The sequence below is a fragment of the Neovison vison genome, chromosome 5 (assembly GCF_020171115.1).
Source record: "Neovison vison isolate M4711 chromosome 5, ASM_NN_V1, whole genome shotgun sequence".
Classification (NCBI taxonomy): Eukaryota; Metazoa; Chordata; class Mammalia; order Carnivora; family Mustelidae; genus Neogale; species Neogale vison.
Window position 1 is genome coordinate 106,957,161 of NC_058095.1, and position 12,297 is coordinate 106,969,457.

The following is a 12,297-nucleotide window of genomic DNA, read 5'->3' on the forward strand; positions in this document are numbered from 1 at the left end:
TCATTTTTTTCTGTCACAGTTACTGTGTGTCATTATAGAATGTCTATTTCCCTGACAGAAAAAGACAGTGAGTGGCTTCAGCTTCCTGGACCCCCTTTCTGGGGTCACAGTACAAGAGGTAGCAGGGGCCTGGATTCTGAGCTCAGGTAACCCTGGCTTCTAGACCAGGAAGTATATCCTTTCTTAATAGCAAAGAACAGTGGACCATCCCCATCTCAGTTACTTTGAGCTGGGGCTATGATAGAGTGGATAGTTACGATAAAAAGTTTCTATTCTTATGATTACTATAAGTCTAGACGAATTAAGTGGGATACTAGCTTTGAAATAAATGAGTTATGTTTGTAAGTACTGTAGGTCATATTTGATACAAAATTTATAGCAAACCTGTGTGTCTGCCATCCTCCTCCTTTTCAGGTGGCTAGAGGGAGAGAAAAATCAAGATTACACTGATTTACTGTTGACATTTAATACTGTGTAACATGAAAACCAGTCTTTTGTTACAGACAATTCAATGATATGCCTGTGGTGAAAATCATGCCCCATATTCGTTGGTAGTTTACATGTAAACATAAAATCATTTTTGTGTAGCAAAACATCAAGAGGCATGGCAAACTCCTCTTGTATAAACAGTAAGAGGTGAAGGTTGCTGGCTCTTTTAATTTAGCTTATATGAGTATATGTTTAAAAAGTGGTCTCCAATCCCCAAAACATCTCATTCACTTTGCACAAAACAGTAATACGGAAAACTATGAAAATTACGGATTAGGTCAAAGTGTGCATCACGCAGCTGAGAGATACTTGGTTGGGTAAGGAAGCTTTACTGCAGCTCTGCCCCTCTGAAGGCCGTAAGCACACCGTGGGCTCCGACACATTCACTGATGTATGGTGCATGTGTTATCGGAGCCATGGACTGTCGCCTCCTGAAGGTCATGTGGTGGGATACCCAACACATCCAGCTTTATATTCATCTCATTATGGTTCTGTTACAATTTTACCAGATATGTGAATGTTTAAAATAAGGAAGAAACTGTGTGAAGAAACTGAAAGCTATAGTAAAATGAAGTCAAATTACCTGTACATGAATGCCTGTTGGGAGACGTTTCTTCCTTCCTCTTTTTCTTTTCACTCCTGAAAAATCAGTTGAAAATATAAATCATGTAGAAACCAGAATCCATAGAGGAAAAGACTGATGCTTGACTATGTAAAATAGAAAACTCTTCTATGCTAAAAGTTATTACAAAGTCAAAAGATACAACAAACTTACACTAAATGTTTGCAACACTTACGATAAAGCACCAATTTTCAATATAAAAATTTTATAAATCAATATAAAAAAGACGAGTAGAAAAATAAGCAGATGGGGAACCCTCTAGGAAGAGTTCATTAAATAGAAAAACAGACTGTGTCACAGGAAAACAGATACACTGATCAAAAGGGGAATACACTCAATTTTACTCATAAATAAAGATATGCAAAATAATAATTTTCTACCTATCAAACTGACAAAGATGAAGTCGTTTAATATATAACGTTTGCAAGGATTGGAATAATTGCGTACGGTGGGGTGACCTCTTTGGAAGCGAATTAGCCAGTTATCACAGTTTCATTGTTTATACTTTTTGACCCAGCAATCTACACGAAGTTTTCCAAATGGCACAGCTGCATAAAGGCACAAAGATGAGAAAAATGCTAGCGACACTATTCAGTGTGATAGAAACAAAAACAGAAATAACCTCAGTGTCCATCATGCAGAGACTAGTTCAGTTGTAATTCAGCTACACAACTGAATAACACAATGGGGTATTATGTGCCTTTCAAAAATGAGGTAGATCCATTTGTACAGATAAGGAAGAATGTCTGAGCGAAAACAAAATACAGTAGTAGGTATGTTTTTACAGGAAATCTGTATAAGTATTCAAATGAAACTGAGTTTAAAATGTTAAACTGAGTTTCTTCTGGGGAGAGGATTCATAACTGTGTTATAATCTGCTTTTAAAAAAACGATTAAAAATTTTTTTTTAAGTTTAAAATATTGGGGCACCTGCGTAGCTCAGTCAGTTGAGCATCTGACTCCTGGCTTGGATCATGAGACTGAGCCCTGTGTCCGGCTTCATGACGAGTGTAGCACCTGCTTTAGATTCTCTGTCCCCCTCTGCCCCTCCCTTCCAGCTCATGTGTACTCTCTTAAAAAAAATTAAATAAAACTAAGTTATTGTTACCTTTCCCTATCAGTAAACACTGGTTGAAGCTATATTTTTTATAATAATTTCTGATAAAAGTGTACTGACTGAAAAATGAAGGTAACAATAGTGTTTAGAGAGTATTGTTTACCACTAAAAAATGCAGTTGGCATGACACAGAACTAAGTCTTTTCCAAAGAGGTTCTGTCTCTGGCCCACAGTAAGATTCCAGATTTAGTGCTGGTGAGACACTAGCTATTCATGCAGCACACAGAGGCCATTCATGAGTGAATGTACATCCTGTAACTCCAGTTAGCCAGGGCCCAGTTTTCCTTAATTATAACTGAAATGCTAATCATGTATTCTTAAGAAGGGAATTTTAGGGAATATGCAGCAATTTATCAATTTTATGTACTGGAAATTCTGATATTCTTTTAGAAGAGAAGAAGTCACAAAAGTCAAAGTTTTTACCACGTCCTCGTTTGGCCCTCTGATTGTAGTGAGCAGGGAAGATTCCTTCCGGAGAATTTCCTGGGAGTTGGTCTAGTTTGCAAAGAAGAAAAATTAGTCCATTATACTGCACACTGCACAAAGAAAGTGGCAATTTTGTAAATATATAAAAATTTAACTCAAAAATTTGTATTAAGTCAGGGAGGCCAGTAAATCAAATCAGGATATTCCATGTCTTACCTAAATGTATACCTTTCTTTAAACCCATAGTAGTAAATTTTAGTGACTTACCAATATGAGTGTTGTTCAGTGAAGCATGTTGTTTGCAAAACACTCTGAAACATGCAATTTCAAAGAACTGTTAAGTATTTTTACTTACATTTTAACTATTATGCCTATTTTCTTATGACTTAAAAATGAACCTATTTTTCATGATGGCTTTACCCTAAATATCTGTGAAAGAAAAATGCTGTCCAAAGCTGTGTAAGTCACCCTCATCAAATGCGGACAGAGCCTCTCTCAGATGTCTTTTGTGCTCCGAGCCCTCAAACTGGTATGTTCTCAGAAGGAGTGTGTGTGAAACATTTTGAACAATGGTAAGTAACTCATATATAGTGGTCAGTGGGATTTTACTCTATAAAAAAAGATATCTAAAGATCCAACATCTAAGGCATATTTTCATCTGACTACACAAAGTTCTACTGATCTTCAACAATAAATAGTACAAAACTGCATGCATGAATTTTGGGGAAAGTAGTTTTCTAACTCAGGAGCTATCTCCCCCAGACTTTAGAGCTAAATTGCATGCATCTACAATGGATCAAGGGCAGGGAAGGAAAGCAAGCAGCACAGCAGGCCATGAAGAAGAAATGGAGTTAATTTTGAGGAGCTGCTTAGGTCCCATTTCTTCCCCAGGCTCTATCCTCCTCAGCCCCAGCTATGTCTCCCTTCCTTTCCTTATGGTGCTGAGCTTCAGAAGACAGGATCCCTCTTGCCTATGGGAACCGTATGAATTCTTCAGTTTCTACCTCTTACATGTAATCTTCCTGGCAACCCATCCCTGCCCCAAGCAAAATTAATCTCACCCTTTGGATTCCAGTATCTGAACACTTTTGTCTGCCAGGCACTTATTATTTTTTTTTTTTTATTATGGAAAATTTTGAATATTTGTAAAAGTGGAGGAGAGATGATGAGCCCCATGGCTCCCTACCCATCACTCAGTTTCAACAATCATCAACTCAAGGCCAAGCCAGTTTCATGCAAATCCCCTCCTGCTCCCATCGTGCCACATGCCTCTGTTGGTTCTGGTCTCTCTTGTCCTTCCACAAGGTACTAGGTTCTCTGAGATTAGCCCATGTCCTGTTCCTCTTTATATTCTTACTGCACTTAGCAAGATATCTTGTGTATGATAGGCACTCTAACAACTGAATATTTAAATTCAATTAAAAAGTGCATCAAAGTTCACCTGATACTTGATAATGACAAAAATGATTATTTCATTGAGTCTCCATTCATTGGTTCTACAAGACCAATATGCTTACAATTTTAAGATATAGTGGGAATTGACTCCTTTTTGCTCAGTCTTGTAGCTTACCTAATAGTGTGTCTACTGGGTGTTTGAGGTCACTATGGAAATCATAATAAAATGAACTCTCTGAGACGCTTAAAAAAATAATATAATCTGAGTTTCTAAGCAAATCAAATATAAAAAGTATGATATAGAAGTAACATGATTTACACTTTACTTTCTAGTCTGAAGCAATAAAATACCTATGGAATTTGCTCAAAATCATGTAAAATTATTTAACAAATCCCTTTTAATAATAGGCTTGCCCATGTTGTTTTAGAATATAGGCCCCTACTTTGGCTCAGGTCATGATCCCAGGGTCATGGAATTGAGCCCTGCGTCCCCCCTGCTTCCCTTCCTCTCTCTCTCTGCCTTCCTCTCTGCCTGCTTGTGATCTCTGTCTGTCAAATAAATAAATAAAAATCTTAAAAAAATAAAAAAAGAATACACTATCGGCCCCTAAGCCTGAAGAGGATATGGTGGTGAAAAGCAAGAACTCCAGAGCCCTAAAGGCCAGCTCAGCCACTCATCAGCTGTGACCTGGGGACAAATGACTAAGTCTCATAGGACCTCGGTGTCTGCATCTGTAAAGCAGGGATAATAATATCTACCTCACTGGACTGTTATGAGGATTACATGGGTTAACATTTGTAAGTACTTCAAAGTATTTTTGGCACAAAGAGTGATTATTAGATAAAATAAAACAGCGACGTTAGTACCTGAAACACTGATGAAACGGGGGGTGTGTGCCCAAAGGGAAAAATCTAGCCTCCAAATCCAATTTTAAAATACTTAGACTCTCACAAAAATCGTTATTAAAAAGATAATGCTCTCATTCAGAATATTGTGAATGAAATTATTTCACTGAAATTTAAAATACTCCATCAGAGTATATGCACATGCCCCAAAGAAGTGAGAAGCATCTGCCTGGCTTTTCAACTTCAGACCATCATTTAATTTTTTATTTCATTTCATAACTTTAAAAAAGGTTAAAACTTCTTCTAGATATCTTTTCATATGACTTTTTTTTTAAAAAGATTTATTTTTTTATTTGACAAGAGTGAGAGAGCACAAGTTGGGGAGAGGATGAGGGAAAAGCAAGCTGCCCACTAAGCAAGCTGCCCACTAAGTCCCCAATGTGGGACTTGATTCCAGGACCCTGAGATCATGATCTGAGCCGAAGGCAGACACTCAACCAACTGAGCCACCTAGGTGCCCCTATATGACATGTTTTAGACTGCATCCACATACCAAAAAACCGAACATGACCTAAAACAATTCAGTTAACAACTGGCTTATTGATTCATCTAAATTGTCTAATTATTTAACTGAACTGCAATCTTTCATCAGAAGGAAGATCAAGTTCCTTCCTGGACAGAACAAATACAATCCTATTGGACTTGAAATATGCCTTACTGGGTCAAAATTAACATTAAAGAATTACTGAAAGAAGGGAAGTAAGATTTAAAAGCCCAAGGCAACTGAAACAGGACTAATTTGTTCAAGAACTTAATGACTGATTACTATATTTGCTGCATAGTTTATCATTTCTAAAAGCTCTTCATAGGTAAGACAGTGGTGAGAGTGGTGGGGAAAAAACATTCATTCAACTGACAAGATGGATAAACCAGGGACTTGTGGCTAACAAGGCTCCTGTTTGCAGAAGAGAGCAACAGTGAACTGGTTCTAGGTCCTGTGAACACCCATTAGGTCACTCACGCCAGTATGGCAACCATTGCTTTCTACTGGGAAAGAAGGTATGTAGGAAGATTAAAATAAAAACCAATTCTGCTTATTTTCTTTCTATAATATTGAGGGAAGGTATTGTGAGGTCAGAGTCCCAACTGAGCATCCCCCAAACCCTGTTCTTACTTGGAAACCATTTGCATGAAATTATCTTTAAAAATCTCTTTGTGGTGCCCGGTGGCTCAGCTGGTTTAACATCTGCTCAGGTCATTATATTAGGGTCATGGGATGGAGCCCCCATAAGGCTACCTGCTTAGCAGGGAGACTGCTTCTCCCTTCCTTTCTCTCTTTCTTTTGCTTGCTTGCTCTCAAATAAATAAAAATCTTTTAAAAAGTATCTCTTTGTCTTGGGGCCCCTGGATGGTTCAGTTCGTTAAGTGTCTGCCTTCCGCTCAGGTCACGATCCCAAGGTCCTGGGATTGAGTCCCGCAGTGGGCTCCCTGCTGGGTGGGGAGTCTGCTTCTCCCTCTCCCTCTGCCTGCCACTCCCCCTGCTTGTGCACTCTGTCAAATAGCTAGGTAAAGTCTTTAAAAAAAAAAAAAAAACAACTTTGTCTTAATCTAACCATTCCTTATTCCGTTCCCCCAAGTGTAGCTTTAGAACTGTTTAATTATACATACTTAAAAATTCCTCGAGATTTATCAGTTTGTAGAACTGCGTTGTCCTTCTTGGCACAGAAAAAGTGGTAACTCTTGTTACAGGCTTTTAAATCACATCCCACGGTGGCTCCTCCTTTTCTACAAAATGCACATTTCTACAGAAGAATAAATTTTTACTAAGTAAGCACCTGTTTAATTTCTGTTAACATTTAAAGTTAAAGATGTTAATAAATGTTATTTTTAAGTCAGCAGCCCTAATGTCCTCAGCAACAAATGTTAGGTATTAACATCTAGCTGCTCATTTTGAGATTTCAGTAAAACTCAGCTAAGTAAAGTACTTGGTTGGCACTGACCTGTAATGATCTGATTAAAAGCAGAAAACCCTTTTGTTTTAAAACAAACAAATAAAACCTTTCTCTTTTTACAGGAGATTTCTACAAAAAGATTTGTCCTGACTAGGCAAAGGGTCCTGTTAGGGACACTGGGGCCCATGGCGAGGGTGCCTCCTGATGGTGCCTCGGAGAGCTGTGTGAGCCAGCAGTCTTTCCCTCTCTTAGACCCAGATCCTTCCCTGGGGAGGACACTGCCTGTCTCATAGTTTCTACTGAGGACAAGGTGAGATAAATAAGTGAAACCTCTCTGGAGTCTATGTAGTGGGGCCAAAAACTTAAAATTAAAAAAAAAAAAACCCTGAGTAGCAAATTTTTTCCAAGTTCAATTTATTTGATCTCTTTTATATATTAGTCAGTTGATCTGGCATTTTATATATTGAAGGTGGTGTAGACATGGCTAGGACAGTATGTGGCCACAGCAATCTAACTGGTTTGGCGAGGGCGGGGGGGGGGGGTGTCCCAAGCCATGCCCAAGGTTGATTTGATTTGATTCAGGCTTTGTCTGAATGAAGGGGAAGCACAATGAAACCACTTTGCAAAACAGGAAATAGCTCAAACAATATCCCAAAGTCAGCACAAGCAACCATACAAATAAAGAAAATTCAAATATGGTAAGAAATTAGATTACACTAAAGGTGGAACTTCAAATCACAGCACAAAGAAAGATTTAATTTGGGGGGGGCATCTGGCTTTATGTGTAGAAAAAAAATAAAGTTACATCCCTACCTTATAATATTTTCCCAAATAAATTCCACATGGATTAAGGCTCTGAGAGACAAGTTTTAAAGTTAATAAAAATGTATGAGGTTAAGGTCAGGAAGACTAGGCAAGGAAGGAAACTCAGAAGCCACAGAGAAAAAGACTGATAGATATGACTACATAAAAAATTTAAACTTCCATTTTTATGGTGACAGCTACCAAAAAGCCAAAATTTTTGAAAACAGAAACAGACTCATTAATATAAAGAACTGGTGGGGTGAAGGGGTTAAGAGGTACAAACTTTCAGTTACTAAAAATACAAATCACAGGGATATAATGCAGAGCACAGAGAATACAGTCAATGATACTGGAATATGGTGACAGATGGTAATTGGGCTTATTGTGTTGATCATTTCATAATGTAGATACATGTCAGATCACTGTGTTGTATGCCTGAAACTAATACTGTATGTCAACTGTATCAATAAAGAAAGAAATGTTTGCTGCATATTTGATAAAGGGTTAAGACCGATAAACTCAGAGAAAAATGAGAAAAGGCAAATTACAGAAGAAACACAAATGGTTAATAAAATTTCATTCACTTAAAGACTACTGAGTAACTGTGATGTGGCAGGCACTGTTCTGGGGTAGAGGGAAACAGCAGGGGACAAGTCACCCGTCCTTGCGAAGTTAACATTCTAGTGGAGAGAGAAAACCAAGGTCACATAAAGCAAACTTAAAAACATAACAATACGTGTGTTGTAAGTATCTTTTCCCAAACTGTGTTTTGTTTCTTTACTCTCTTTAATGATATCTTTTAATGAACTTAAATTTCAATTTTAACATAAATAAATAAGAACAGCTCTAGTACTTATAGGAATAAGACTACCGACATCAACATTTACCACCCCATACAGGGGGGGCTGATGCTGGAGTGAAGAGGAGGGTAAGGGAAGAGTCAGAGGTAAGATCCAAAGGGTAAGTAAGGGCTGGGTCATGTAAGGGGTTACAAACCAGGGTAAGGTATTGGGGTTTTGTCTTCATACAATGGGAACAAAAAATGATCAGTTTTTAAAAATTTTATTTTTATTTTATTTTTTAAAAAAGACTTTCTTTCTTTCTTTTCTTTTCTTTTCTTTTTCTTTACTGAGAGAGAGAGAGAACATGCTGAGGGAGGGGGAGAGGGGGAAGGAGAAGGAAAGAATCCCAAGCACATTCAATGTTGAATGCAGAGCACAGAGCCCAGCACAGAGCTCGGTCTCATGACCCTGAGATCATGACCTGAACTGAAATCAAGAATCAGATGCTCAATGAACTGAGCCACCCAGGGGGTCCCACGTGATCAGTATTTTAAAGATACTATTGTGGCTGTGTGGAGCATAGGCTGGGGTAGGGATGGGCAGGAGAGCATGCAGAACAAAGATCAGTGATGTTTAGCAAGTGTTTGAGGGAGACCCATGACTTTACTACAGGGGGTTAGTGACAGAGAGAAGGGGAGGATAGAGAGTCTGCAGGCTGGATGCTGGGCTGGGACGTTTATGAGAAGATGATGATGGATGAATGGTGAACAGTTCACTGAGGTGAGGATTTAAAAGGTTTGGATGGAGTGTGTGTGTGTGTGTGTGTGTGTGTGTGCAGGGGCTGGGACTGTGTTCACTGGCCAGTTTAATAGGAGCTTCTATTAGATGTTCGGGTAGATACGTTAGGTTGGTTATCATGAATGGAGGTATAGAGTCCCTGGCGTTAAGTACAGACTTGAAGCCAAGGGAACTGGAAGAGGTCACACAGGAAAGATATTCAGATGGAGGCAGGAGCCCAGGAGAGCTATGGGGACTGCACACTTTAGAGGTTCAGAAGAGAAGGAAAGACAGCTAAGGTGTCTGGGACGAAGCAGCCAGAAAGGTGAGAGACATAGTAGTAGAGTGTGTGCAGGAAGTCAGAGGAAGAAAGTGTTTCAAGATGAAGGGCACGGACAACTATGTGATGAATCCTGCTAAAAGGTCAGCTAAAGACAGAAGTGACATTGTAGTTGAACAGGTTTTTTGTATACAGAGGAGGATTTAAGATGACATTATCAGTTGATCATGGATATATGCTGAAGGAAATAATCTAGTACAAAGGGGGATACTAATGTGAATGGTATGAAGGGAAATGCAAGAGGCTAATCCTTAAGGAGGGGCAGGTGATGACTCTAAAGTGTAAGTGGCGGGTTACTTTGACAAGCGGGAGGTCTCAGAGTCTGGGGACAAAGGTGAATGGGCAGCGGTTTGGATAGTAGGAGTTCCTGGCTAATGGCTCCCATTTCTCAATAAAAAATCAGACAAAGATATGTATACCACTAAGGTGAACCCTAATGTAAACTATGGACTTTGGGTGTTTTGATGTTGTGTCCATGTAGGTTCGTCAGTTGTAACAATGCACCACACTAGAGGGGGATGTTGATAAAAAGAAAGTTGTGTATGTGTGGGGGTGGGAAGTATAGGGGAAGTCTTTGTACTTTCCCCTCAACTGTTCTGTGAACCTAAAACTGCTCTAAAAAAATAAAGTCTATAAAAAAAATAAGGCATAGTCATCAATTTGGGGATGAGCAGTTGGGGTGGGGAGAGGTTTTAAAAGAAATGAGAGGATACTAAACAGTAAAGGTAGAGGGTGGAGGGTGACATGTTAAGGTTCCTTTTGAGGTTTGTGGCTATGAATCTGAGATTAATCAACACATTTGTGGGGTTTTGTTCAGTTGTTCAACTGTTCAAGTGCTAGTACTACTCAGCATATGCAGACAACAGGCAGGTGGCGGGGGCGGGGGGCGGTTTGCTAGGTGAGTAAGGAAACATGTGTCGGGGTGGTGGGGAGAGGGAGTCCAGGCTGTTTGCAGGACAGTGGCTGTGAGGTGGGGTCACTGACTGTAGAGGGACCACGAAAGAACTGCTGGGTCTGGAGGTGCTGGGAGGGAGGCAGATGCCTAAGGAGAACTACCATTCAGCCTCTCTCTAGTGATGAGGGAAATGCAAGGTAACACTTCCTGTCAGATGCAAGAAGTAACAAGATTCGTGATACTCATTTTTGTTAAGGGCTAGGAAAGTGTTCTTTCATCCACATAAGTAAAAAATGATACAACCTTTCTGGGTTACAGTTTATTAGTATGTTTCAAAATTATTATTGTTTTTAAAAGATTTTATTTATTTATTTGACAGAGACAGAGGGTGAGAGCGTGCACAAGCAGGGGGAGCAGGAGAGGGGGAAGCAGGCTCCCTGCTGAGCAGGAAGCCTGTGCAGGGCTCAATCCCAGGACACTGGGATAATGATCTGAGCTGAAGGCAGATGCATAACCGACTAAACCACCCAGGTACCCTGCATGTTTCAAAATTATTAAAGGGAATTCTCTCTGACTCAGCCATTTCACTTCTAGGAATACGGTGTACAGCACTGTTCAAACAAGTACACAGGATATGTGTAGAAAGATGTTTACTGCAGCATTAGTTGATTATAGTGAAAAACCAGAGTCGACTCATTATCCAGCAACAAGGGAATGGTTTCATGCATTCTGGTCTATCCCGTGGAATTCCATGGAGTCAGTAAAGAGGGTGCCACAGTCATATGCTTACAGTTTTAGGCACATGCCAACTCTTTCTTGCCTTCCCAACTTTTGCACATCCTGTTCCCTTTCCCTGGAATTCTTCCTTTCCCATCTTCATTACCCTCACTCCTTCCCAGCTAGGAAGGCTTCCTGGGCCCCACCTGCACTAAGGTGCTTGATTGCTTGAGTGAACTGTGCTAACCCTTCTCAAAGTACATCAGGTTGTGCAGACACTGCCCTCATATAGGTGTATGCCTTGTAAAGACTAAGGAAATGTTTGTTCCGGATCATAAACTGTACTGTGGTGGTGGGCATTATGTGCTCACACCTGCTCTACCACTTGCTAAGCCATGAAGGGCTTTTCCTAGAGGAAGTCTACTGTCACAGAACCAACAGGGTAACTACTCTACACTCTGTTTTCCCAAGGGGAGCTGACCCAGGTCCAAGGGGGTTGATCCTGATTAATTATGGCCACTTCTAGCAACTAGAGCAGGCGTGGCCTCATTTAATTTTCAGAAGGGCTCTTATTCAATGCTTGGGGATGAACTTTTACTTTTTTTTTTAAGATTTTATTTATTTAATTATTTATTTGAGAGAGAGAGAGAGAGAGAGAGCGCAAGAGAGTACAAGAGTGGGGTGAGGGGCAGAAGGAGAAGCAGACTCCCCACTGGGCAGGGAGCCCAATTCAGAGCTCAATCCCAGGACCTGGGGATCATGACCTGAGCCGAAAGGCAGACACTTAACCAACTGAGCCACCCAGGTGCCTGGGATGAACTTTTTCTTTTACCAGATAGGAATAAGAAAGACGGACACTTCAGGAGCTGTCTGTGACCACCCTATGACCACAACAGGACCAACTGATGTTGTGGACAGGATGACAGAAAGGAGGATGGGCTCTTGATGACACCACTAAGCCACTAAATCGACCAACTCTGAAGCCACTTTTCCCTCTGGCTAAGTAAGAAAATAAGCATCCTTTTTGTTAAAGCCAGTTTGAGTTGAGGGTCCTTCTACTTACAGCCCAAAAGCATTCTAATGCATATCAATTCTGCTGATGAAGTATGTTGTAGCTCATTTTAAAATATTAATT

General features: G+C 39.9%; 1 protein-coding gene across 2 annotated transcripts in view; it reads right to left on the bottom strand.

The window, feature by feature from the left end:
* LOC122907076 (histone-lysine N-methyltransferase SETDB2-like) overlaps positions 1 to 12,297 on the bottom strand; it is a 95,067-nt gene that overhangs the window by 7,252 nt on the left and 75,518 nt on the right. For both annotated transcript variants that reach the window (XM_044249699.1, XM_044249698.1), the window contains 5 exons: positions 6,564 to 6,697; positions 2,922 to 2,965; positions 2,652 to 2,723; positions 1,073 to 1,128; positions 385 to 418 (listed from right to left, as the gene is read on the bottom strand). In XM_044249699.1, coding sequence (XP_044105634.1) covers positions 385 to 418; positions 1,073 to 1,128; positions 2,652 to 2,723; positions 2,922 to 2,965; positions 6,564 to 6,697 — 340 coding nt within the window. The remainder of the gene's footprint in view (positions 1 to 384; positions 419 to 1,072; positions 1,129 to 2,651; positions 2,724 to 2,921; positions 2,966 to 6,563; positions 6,698 to 12,297) is intronic.